The sequence below is a fragment of the Sinocyclocheilus anshuiensis genome, unplaced genomic scaffold (genome assembly GCF_001515605.1).
Source record: "Sinocyclocheilus anshuiensis isolate Anshui unplaced genomic scaffold, SAMN03320099.WGS_v1.1 scaffold629, whole genome shotgun sequence".
Classification (NCBI taxonomy): domain Eukaryota; kingdom Metazoa; phylum Chordata; class Actinopteri; order Cypriniformes; family Cyprinidae; genus Sinocyclocheilus; species Sinocyclocheilus anshuiensis.
The window spans coordinates 784,158-796,345 of NW_015536485.1; the positions used below are offsets into that span (position 1 = coordinate 784,158).

Genomic DNA, 12,188 nt, shown 5'->3' on the forward strand with positions numbered 1-12,188 from the left:
ATAAATGAGTGTAATGTTGTTAAACTGTCCATGTTGGTGTCTCGTCTCTATTTACTTGAACACTAATGGTGCAGGAACAAACACTGGCTATTTGAGTCATGACAAGGTTGGATTCGTCACAAATTCTCTCATGGTTCACCTATATTACCAGCAGTACTGGCTGAGGTAAATATTTATGTTAAAAAAAATCATTCATTCATTCAATCTGCCTTTAAACACTAATAATGTATCCACATGTCAAATCTTTGTTAATCTTTATTCTTCTGTTTTGTATCAGAAAGCTTAGCCACCAGGCCGTAAATTAGGCAGTGTTTTAGGTAATGACGCTCATCTTTGGTTTTCCTGATAGGATGCACACCAATCTCGCGTTTTTTACGTAATCCATGACACATCTTTGCCATAAAACCTTGTTTGCTTAAAATACCCTGGCCGATGACCTGAGGCTACGAATGTCTTTTTGACATTTACAGAATGATAGTAGCCGTGGCGTCATCCACAGGTTTCAGGATGTAAATGCGCATGCTCCGGCCTGACGTTCCTCTTTGCATCCAGAGAGCTTTCCCAGTCCCTCTCCCACAGCCGAGGCTTGATTGTTGGACAGCAGATCCCCCAAAGACCTCCACTGAGGGTCAGGAATCTAGTGCTCCCTGTGTCAAATAATTCTGTTCCATATGGAACATGTGACACGTACAGAAGCTGCAATGCTCTTGTTATATAATTGGATTAAATTGCTTAAAGAATATGCAAGCTTGAAGAATAAATTGACTGTTAAAGATTGGCGGTTACTGGGTGGAAAAGACATTTAGTGTGAGAGCCTGAAATACTTTCAGCACAAATTTGCATTTCATATTTCTGATTTATTTTCACCAGTTGTAAGTTGCAGCCTATTTACAGTAGATCTACTAAATATTTGAGTGTTTCCATTATACATAGTTACATTTAAACTAAATATTTACAGGAGCCTCCAGCCAGAAGTAACATTTGGAATAAAATGGCAGACCGACTGGATTACATCACTGAGCTCATGTTTCGTGTGACTTTACTTTAGTCTTTTAGACATCCTTTATACAATGATTTTGACATTTAAGCTAATTTACATAAAGGGAATACACTGTGAGAATAAACAACTTTTTAAGGCTGGAATATGCTACACAATGTTTGCCCAGATTTTTGCCCCAATTTACAGTCTGGAGAAGTTGACGCTAGTTGCCGAAAGTCAGAGCCAGTCTGCAGATTTAAGTTGTCAGATTTCATAGAAAATCACGTAGTGCATGATGGTCACAGACCTGATTTTAGGACACATATTGTTTTCATTTTTCATGCATCTCCTGTTTCTGCATGAGATTGTTGTGATAGGATCAACTAGAAAATCTGTTAGTGTGTGATCCTTAGTTGTTAAGTGTATGATGGCCAGTTTTTCCACAGTTTTTCCACAGTTTTTCCACTATTTACAAAGTTGGTAAGTGTATGATGCCTAGCATTTTGAAATTTGTTCAGATTTTAAACGTCATGTAGTGTATTCCAGCCTTTAGCAGCTTTTGAGCACAGAACCCATCTAAACCATTGGTTTTATCCTTTTTGACTTCAAGGTCATGTTTTTCCTAGCTGCTGGACAGACTACAACTCATCCTTTTCCCACCTAACACCAGTGTAACATACCTTGATCAATATACCATCGTGTTTGTTAATTTAGGCCAGAGGAGAACTGGTCCCCCGACTAAGCCTGGTTTCTCCCAAGACTTTTTTTTCTTCTTCTCCATTTCTGTCAACTGATGGAGTTTGTGTTCCTTGCTACTGTTGCTTTCTGGCTTGCTTAGTTGAGGTCTGAAAGACACTTAACTTTATTGATATGACCACAATTTATCAGTAGACCATCAGATGAGAACAAAACTTAAACTGAATTAAGCTTGATGGCAGCATTGTTTTCTGTAGAGATGCTTTACAACTGAATTGTGTCTTGCAACATTGGCACTGGTTTTGAACTGAACTGAATCAACATTGACTCGAGTTGAATAACAACATTGCTGCCTATTGTAGAACTGCCTGTACTAGAGTTGATTTGATACCTTCACACCATTATTGATCTGAACTGACTTGAGGTAAATAACGACACTATTGTCTTTTAGAGCTGCTTTACAGCTCAGTTTTCATAATTGCTTCAGCTATTTCCCGTTTATCTCTGTGAAGCTGCTTTGACACGATCTGTATTGTATAATACGCTATAGAAATAGTTCACTTGGCTTGACTTGAAGGTTGTCCACATTAATCTTAGATACAGTTCCTGAATACCTGTTTACATACTTAAAATACACTCTTTGTGCTATGAAATAATTTGGGTAAGTAGAAAAGATTTAATTTATGTATATGATTTTCCTTCTTAAATATATTGATGTTGACAGTTACATAATGCAAAAGAATGTTAAAATATCAAAAGTAACCAGATTAACTAAAACCCACAGTTTTTCAACACTTCTGTTTACAAATTTGAAGGCTGATTGGATCAATAAAGGCGTTATATTATACAACTGCACATTACTTAACAGATGGCTAATGACTTACTAGCTAAAATAAACTTTTAGATTATTGTCACTGTAATGTATGTCCTATAGAAATTTCAGGATGACACCGGCTAAAATAATGGACAAGTATAAAAAGGAGTCATTCCAGTCTCCATATCAATCACTATCTGATGCATTTACTCCCATTTCAATTCACTCGGCTAATAGCGCAGATGAGACGTGACCTAAAAGGACTACATTACTATGAAATGGAGGGAACGGCTGCCAGGGGCCAGAAAGATGACACTCTAAAATGCATGCCACAAAACAGAGAGCCTCTGATCATTTCAAACCAATAAATGAATTCACACCTCTGTAACCTGTAGAAATAGACTGTTTCATCAAATGGACCATCTTATTGTGGAAAAACAATTCCATTATCTTGTCAGTCTTGATTTCACAACAGATGCTTGTTCAGCGAGAACATTAATCAGAGACGTTTAAACCAAATTTTACTTTGCAGTTCATTGATGAGACAATGTGTGGGGAAACCGTGTGTCCTATGATTTCGTAACTCTGGGGTTGAAGTTCAGTCTGTTAATGGGCCTAATCAGCATCAAGCAGTGATGAAAACTGAATCTGTCGTAACCTCATTCTCTCTCAGTGCTTTAAAGTGTGCTGGAGATGTACTGATTTAAGGGAACAATCTCTTCAGTCTTCAGTGCACATGTTTCCAAACAGTCCAGGTCTGTGATGAAAGGACCAACGAGCCCTTAAACACCATCTGGCCAAATATCCAGCTCTCTTTGTGCTGCCTGGCACGTAGCTCCCAGGTTTATTTATGTTAGCACTAACAGACACGGCCACATTAATTCCTCACACATGCTCCCTTGCATGGGTCAAACACTTTCTCACTCTCTCAGACAGTTGGGGGACAAAGAGGTTTGTTTGTTTGTCATTATTTAAGTGTGTCATGAAGCGTCTGACAATATGCTTACTGGAATAGTACACTACACAATCCATTCACATCAACAGTATTAAACAACGTACGGTAACAGTTTGACTCAGAATTTCAGTCTGAAAACATCTTTACATCAATATCAAGTCAATATTTAAAAAGAAAATGAAAATAAATAGAGGTGACCTTCCTGTCACCCTTCATATTACAATCCATTTTCCATTCAGAAACAGGGTTGTAAATGGCCATAAACATCACTCGTCCTGGGAGTGATATAGAGAAAGCTTAGTGGCACCTGTTTTATAATACATTTATCTTCTGTCTTGAGTTACGGCATCAGTCTTTGAAATACAACAGATAACTAGCAGCTGAACTTTAGACTCGGATACGCTCATATGGGATGTTTTTTTTTATCAGTTGTATGCTTAAGATGTGGCTGTCTTTAAAGGAATAGTGCACTGAAAAATAAATGGCAGCGTTTTATTGAGAGTGTTCAGTCAGACTTTGATTGAGTGTTGAGCGCTGTGTTTTTCTCTCTCCCAGTTTATCTGGGGCCGATAAGACTAAACTCCCGAATAGCACCTGTCTCTCATTCAAGCAGAAATGTGTACTGAAGGTAGTGCGTAAAAGCAGTGCTGATGGACTAGTGTAAAAAAGGGAGATGTGATTCAAGTGAAGGCGGGAACACAGTGTGTTGCACTGTTAAGCTCTATTTAAAAAGCTAGAAGGATAGCTTCATACATAGGCAGGTGCCTTCTAAAAGTGCAGTAACATTACCAACATTTTAGCAAAATTTTGTGGGCAAAAAGATCCATTGTCTATTGAATATAACTAGGAAGCATAGCTTACACAGAAGTCACTTTCAAATCGTTCGCTACAAGTTGCAAAATCTCTGTGGGGGAATGTTCAACTTACTGAAACGACTCAATTTTGCCCATGAAAATTTATGTACAATGATAATTGGGACTGCACCTTTAAGGCATCATCATGGAAGTAACAATCTAGAACACTCTACATAGGCAGAAACATTGTTGTTAGCATGTTGCTAAGCTAGTGACATGACATTGTAAGGATAAACGCATATTATTCCACACGAAAACTAATTTCACGTTTAAGTGAAATTTTACAGAGCTGTTTTATTTATATTGTTCAGTCTACACAAAATGATATCTGCCAATTTAAATGTATTTTTTTTCCCACTGTTATCACAATGCCTTCTACAGTACATAATGCTGTCCATGTGATGCTAGCTTGTCCTAACCAGCCCTAATGCACAAATAAAAAACCATGTTAATTCGTTTTTGGCCTAATCAGCCATGATATGTGATAAGCATCAGAGGATTCTATTTCAGAAACAGTTTTTAATTCTGGGATGTCACGACTGGAACAACAGCATACAAACTAAGACAGCGATAATCTCAAGTACTGATTAGATGCTTCATTTCATGTTGAAAGGGTCCAATGTGATTTTGAATATCCTTTTGCCTGACCTTTACAGCCATGTTGAAAGCTACAATTAAGAAAAGACCTCAGATCCTGAAAAGAAATGAATGGAAATGAATGCTTGAAATGTGAACTCTATGTGAACAACAAAGTCTATTCTATGACAAAGATTCACTCACTCACAAAGTATGTATTTGTAATAATGTTCAAATGTTCTTATCCATTTCATTGTGAGTGCAGTATGTTTGCAGAAAGAGCCCGCCCACTAACTCTTCTGAATGGCTGGGGTATTTGATTGATTGTGTCAAGTCTTGCAGTCGAGTCACGTCTCATGTGCACAGACAAATTGCTTGTCTCTGGAATCTTATCGCACAATATGTTGCAATTTTTTTCAAATGAGTTATGTTCGATTGCGACTTAAATAAGATGGCTAAATTTCTGGATGTCTTCATAACCCTCTAAAGCATCCAAGGGTAGTTCACTATGTTTTGAAATGGAGCAAGTGAACAATTCTACTTCTTTTATTTTGTTACTGTACCAACAAAACATTTTTTTGTGGTTTGCCTCATTGACCCTGATGAGCCACAATCCTGTTTCCTCTTTTTATGTATGTTTTATGGTGAAAAATGACCTGGACAATCTAAGGCCACCATGAGTCAATTTCCTGCGTAAACGTAGCAGCTGGAACTGATCTGATATGACATTACTCCGAGGTGAACCATTCTGTTTTTTTTTTACCCACGATTTGATAGACTGAGATATAGAGCGACATTAAACACTGTGGAGCCAAGAGGGTGATCTCACCCCACAGGCTTGTTTCTCATCTGGAGTCTGGTTCTTTGATCAATATGCCCGTTCTGCATCAACTAAAGCATAAACTCAGAAGGGTTATGAGGTGATGTATAACATATCGAGCTCGAAGGATTCTAGTTCCTTCATGTGAAATGAGCCACGGATTGAATCCTGGCCAAACCACTTGCTATGAACTGAACCTACAGCACTTAAAATTGAGTTTAAACACTGCACACAATAAGTGTTCAGTGGTTCCCTGTTTAAATGAATTTTCTGGGTTCAGTACGTGTTAAGGTCAGTTGCCAGCACTTGTGGCATAGTATTGGTTGGTATTGGTATCTTGATTAGATAAAAAAAAATTCTTGAAAAAAAAACAAAAGTCTAGGTTACATGAGGCTGTTACAATGGAAGTGAATAGGGACAATTTGTAAACATCAAAATACTCAATGTTTCAAATGTATAGCCACAAAAAAGCACGTCGACTCTATTGTAGTGTGAGAAAAAAATTATTTGCTAACTTTTTCTGTATAAAATCCAATTCATATCCAATTTGACAAGAAGGCATCATAAACCCTAAAATGACTGTCACAACACTGATTTGGCAGCTTAAGTAATATACACATTTTAACATACAAATTAATAAGTGCTTTTTAAAAAATTATAATCGTCACATTTCTGCTTTTTATTAATCCCAAAACTGGCCCATTCACTTGTTTTCCCCTTTGACCATTCACCTTTTTTTTTTTTTAAATCGGCATTGCTGTATGCCAAAACGACTGTTGATTGAGTTTCTATTGAACCTGGAATATTAAGGTGACAATCTAGTCCGACCTGGACAAATTAATTGCCAGAGAACAAAATCAATAGAAGTCAGGGCTACAATCTTAGAAAAGTCTGCATGTAATCGACCAGTACTTCCACTTTGAGGCATAAACGTATCCATCAGATGACAATTTACAGAAATTGCCCTATTTTGTAGTATTGCTCTTGCACATTCTGTACTAGGCACATGTCCAGATTTTAAACATCTACACATGCAGCCTCAAGACACAGTCAAAGGTATGCAACATTAGATATTTTCCAACATGCTAATCAAAAACAGCAATTCAATCTGATTTTTTGGCAGGTATACGAGGAAGATGTCAAAACTCCACCTAATGGTAATAAGCTTTGAACTGAATAAACAATATAACTGTGTGAATACTAATACTACTAATACTACTACTACTACTACTACTACTAATAATAATAATAATATACATGCAGTTACATTGTTTTATTATTGTTGTTTTGTTTTGTTGTTGAATTATTATTAGAATTATTTTATATCATTATAATAATTATTTAATATTGTCAATATTGTTATAAATACAATTTCCCAAAATAAAATTTTAAAGTGATAAAGGGTTAAAACAAACAAACAAACAAATAAATAAAGTTTATTATTTAGTGGTAGTAGTAGTATTTTACTTATTTTTGTGGTCAGATTGTTTCTGTTTCTGTTTACAGATTAATCTAGCAATCTAGTAATCATTTATCTGCAGGAGTCTGCACTGAATGTGTAATCGACAAAAAAACTCTGAAGTTTCCAATATCTAGATAAAGCTTAATGGAGCCAATTCGAGTCACAGCCTCACATCTGGGACCAGGTAACTTATGATAAGAAGAAAAATGTGGGCTAATACAAGGTGGAGGTGACTTTTCCCCTGAATATGACCTCATATGAGCTTAGTTATCACATTCTCACTTTGGCCTGGATTAAACCATAGTTCATTCATACGCACCTTATATGGCCTATAGCTGGTGCAGTTGAATGAACTGGAACTGCTAGACTTACTGCTTCGTTTTTTTTTTTTTTTTTTAATTCTGAACAAATAGATCTCTCCAGTCATCTGACTAACCAGAACTATTGATAGGATTGGTTTAATACTTTGCATGGATGTGTCAACAGATTGAAAGAGATGTTTATAGACATGTTTTGTGGATGAAGTTAGTATGTGAGGAGTGAGATGAAATTATACAAACTGGTGGAGTTTATTGTGATCTTTCTACATTTTTCATAAAGATATGTTTTATAATATGCAGTGTTCAACTAATTCCAAATGTAATTGTGAAATGTTACTAATATTACTACATTGCAGTCTTTCTTTCATGAAATCATTGCTAGCAGGATTTCGATGCTCCCATAAATTCAACATGAAGTGCATTTCCTTTGCGAGAGGATAATTTATGATCTTGCACTCTGTTAAATATAGACCTGACATGATCTGATATGTAAATCAGGCTAATGACAGCTATTACATTACAGCCGGGGATTAGGAGTATGTTCCTGTCTCCAAACCATTACAGAATTTGGCCTTTTGCCTTTTCCTTTTAGACTGTAGTAAATACTTTTTTTCCATTGAAGAGATTTGTGTCTTGATTTAGTTGATCAGTTCAAAAATAACAAAAGGGCCTTGACATGAAGGAAGTATTTCTTTAAGGTTTTATTGAGATTTATTACTTGGACAGAACAAAATGTTCAGTTGCTTTGAGCAGGGCTTTATTTTCATTTGTAGCAGTCCTAATGTGCAATATTTATTTCTTGCCACAGATTCCTTTCGTCAGGGCATTAGGGGGTACGGACAAATTAATCTGGGCATGGAGACCACAAATACTTGACAACTTAGAGAATGTTGCTTTTGTGACCTTAGGGGCTGCATGGTGTCATGGAGGTCAGTCAAAGTGTTCAAATAAATTTTGTTCAGACTGTTATTGTTTGTTCAGAGTCAGTTTGTTGTCAATCAGACATGAAAAACATGACATTTGCAGATGAAATGATTTGCATTGAAAAATAAAAATGAAATATTTTAAGTGATTTTTATACCAATAGGATGGAAATATATATTCAGGCTTGTGTAACAAGTCTAAAGAATGCACACTACATGGGTAAAATAAAAAAATATACATTTACATTTATAGCTACATAAATTACAGTTAACCACTATAAATTCTACTACAGTTTCAATTTTTTTTTCACAGTTTTCAATTTCAAATTTTGGCTTCCGGACGGAAGAAATCATATTATTTATTTTATTTTATTTTATTATTTTCTTTTTTTTTTTGTATTGCACACATGAACACATGAAAACATGCAAAACGTGCAGGAAAAGTACAGTACACCACAAAAACGCCATCACATGTTTACTATACATCCGTAATTGATCTAGGTACAACAAACTTCTTTCCTTTAATAAACTTTGGAAATTACCTTGGTTTTGCGTCTGCTTTGTTTGTGCCTCTGCTGTGATTGGCTAGCTGTTGTGTTGTGAGGGCTGGGGCTGTATAAAAGCACAGTTGTAGGAGGAGACTGCATTGAGATTGTGAGGACCTGCATTGTGACACTCAAGACTCTTTTCTATAGTGTTGGATTTGTATTACGCACCAGCACCATGTGTAAAGGTCTCGCTGCCCTCCCAGCAACATGCTTGAAAAGGTATGAACTACCTTATTGGAAATTATTGGTGATATTCTTATTTTTAGTTCAACGTTCAAGATGATATATGTTTTCATACTCCGTATACTCTGAAGTAGACTAAGAGCAAAGCAAAGCAAAGCAGTTGTTTGGGTATCAAGATATTACAATTTGCTTTGAGTAATGGAAAAAGGTGTTTTTTTATGCCTGTGATATATTTCGTTTGAGAGCTATTTAACAGAAAATATAAGTTCCTCTAAACCAGCTTTTGTTTTTCATAATTGTTTACACAACTGATTCTCTAAAGCCAAAAGATTAATTAATTATATGTTTTCTCCGACAGCGCCAAAGACATAAAGCATAAGATTGGCTTCCTGCTTCAAAAGCCAGATCCACCTCAAGAGCAGAAGTCTCTGAAGGAGAAGGAGAAGAAGAAAGAGAAGGAGAAAGAGAAGGTCACTGTGGTAAACAGGTAAGGTTGGACCAACAAAGCTTACTTTATCATATCATATCATATCATATCATATCATATCATATCATATCATATCACATCAATTATATTATACTTAATAATATTTTATAATGTATGTTAATAAAAATGTTTATATTATAGATATTTCATATTTTGATAATACAGTATTTAAACATTATTGAAGCTAATCTCATATTATTTACATTTACAGTAGCATTTATATATTTTGTTTATTAATTCTTTCTTCTGATTCTAGAGTCCCTCTTGCTGAAATTGAGAAATGGAAAACATCATTTAACAACCTGATCAAAAATGAAGGTAAATGTCAAGATTATTTAGTTATGCAATAAAAAAAAAAAAATCAACCATCCTGATCAAATCTTAGAAACCAGCATGTGTTAATGATGAGCAGGCTGCAGCATAGTAATGATTTAATGAGAAAGCCTGAGACTTCTGCACTGACCCTTGTTTATTCGGCCTTGTATTTGCTGTCAAAGAGCCCTTGGCCTCATTAACGTCTCTGTAAGGAGACTATGTTTCTGTCAGTCTGATAGGCCAAGACCATATTTTTCTCACGCCACAGAGTGTGTGCTACGCGTCCGCAGATTGCACTGGTGGCCCCTGAAGAGCTTTGAGTGTTCTGCTCTGGTGGGCTACAGGGGTCATCAACCACTAGGACAGTCTTTAGAGAATCCTGCCAGACTCAAAGTCCTGGCCTCTTCATTCCAAAATCTCCTCAGCATCCGCTCCCTAGTAATAATGAGTTCAAATGGAGATTTGAATGTCTTCAGACCAGGGTTATTATAGTCACCAAAAACTAAAAAAATGTAATAAAAAATCGCAATAAATGTTAACTGAAATTAAATATTACAAACTTAAACTTATTTTATTTCAGCTAATTTCTATTTCTCATATTCATTTAGTTTAACTTGATGCACTAAAATAATTAAAAATGAAACAGAAATAAACAAATAAATAGACAACAACAAAACAAAAACTAAGGGTGTATTCACACCTGTCTTGTTTGGTTCGATTGAATCGAACTCAAGTTCGTTTCCCCCCTTGGTGCGGATCTTTTGGACAGGTGTGAATACAGCAATCGCACTCGGGTGCGGACCAAACAACCGCACCGAGACCCAGCTGAAGAGGTGGTCTCGGTCCGCTTCCAAACAAACGCTGGTACAGTTGAATGGATGAACAAATGAATGGATGACCTTAAGCACACGTGTGGTTTTGTTTACAGTTTCTGGTTCACTTGCAAAAAGGGCAGTGTGAAAGCGAACTGCACCAAACCAAAGAAATCTACATTGTATTTGGTCCGGACCAAAGCAAGTGAACTAGCAGACTTTCCTGGTGTGAATACACCCTAATATAAATGACAAAAACACAAAACAAAATAACTAAAACTTGAACTAAAATTAACATTAACATTGAAAGCAGAATATATAAAAATTAAATTCAAAAACTATAGTAGTATCTCGATGATACTAAAATGACGCTGTTTCTGATAGTAAATCGGACATTATTATATTATATTATATTATATTATATTATATTATATTATATTATATTATATTATTGAATATATAATGCAATTTATAATTTTTTCAGTATATTGAGTCTCACTGAAATTGTTTCCTTTCAGATGGTCGGAAGGCTTTCACTTCCTTTTTACAGTCTGAGTACAGTCAAGAGAACATTGAATTCTGGGAAGCCTGTGAGGATTTCACGCAGACATCAGTGGACAAGATGAATGTGAAAGCTAGAAAGATATTTGAGCGATACGTTGAAGCCGATTCCCCTAGCGAGGTGAGAGCGCTGCTTGACTGGAGTATATCTATTACCTTATCACATCTAAAATGTACTCATAAATCTCCATTATTATTATTTTTTTTAGGTGAATTTGGATTCGGCCACTAGAGAACTCACTAGAAAGAATCTGGAAAGATGCGACTCATCCTGTTTTGAGGAGGCTCAGAGCAAAATCTTCACCCTCATGGAAAAGGACTCGTACAGGCGCTTCCTGAAATCCAAACTGTTCCTGGAACTGTCTCAACCACCGTTGGACAACAAACCCTGTAGTTTAGAGAAGAAAGGAAAACATCACGTTTCTGACCACAGTCAGTGCTTGCCTAGTTATGCCTAACCAAACCATCTCCTCATGGATGAACAAAGAATATGACGAACTTTGCCATAATGTGACTTCCACTCACTTGGCTTTGTAAAGCTTGTTCACGTTTATGAGTAAAAAGGTGGAGCTTATTAGATGGTTCAGTCATTGTGATTGTAACACTTTTAGCTTTGCAGTAGCATTAAAAAAGTGTGTAGTTAATCACTGCTTGAGCATGACGGTCATGTTCTGAACGGGTTTTGTGCAGGCAATGTTTTTACCATCAACAGAAATAACCTGCATCTACTCTTCAACCTTGAAATTCCATTGAATTGGCTTTGGGAAAACAATACACCTGTGATGTAGTTTACAACTAAATGACTGTTACAGATAGAAACAGATTTTTGCTTAGGATTTTATTTGAGCTCTGAGGAGAATAGGACCATTAACATCACTAATAA

The 12,188-nt window shown here is 36.0% G+C and overlaps 1 protein-coding gene across 1 annotated transcript; it reads left to right on the forward strand.

The window, feature by feature from the left end:
• Window positions 1-9,048: 9,048 nt before the first annotated feature.
• LOC107684221 (regulator of G-protein signaling 4-like) lies at window positions 9,049-12,176 on the forward strand. Its single transcript, XM_016480438.1, has 5 exons — window positions 9,049-9,166; window positions 9,489-9,617; window positions 9,874-9,935; window positions 11,263-11,426; window positions 11,515-12,176. The coding sequence occupies exons 1-5, from the start codon at window positions 9,123-9,125 to the stop codon at window positions 11,761-11,763; spliced, it is 648 nt and encodes a 215-aa protein (XP_016335924.1). The 5' UTR covers window positions 9,049-9,122; the 3' UTR covers window positions 11,764-12,176.
• The last annotated feature ends 12 nt before the right edge of the window (window positions 12,177-12,188 follow it).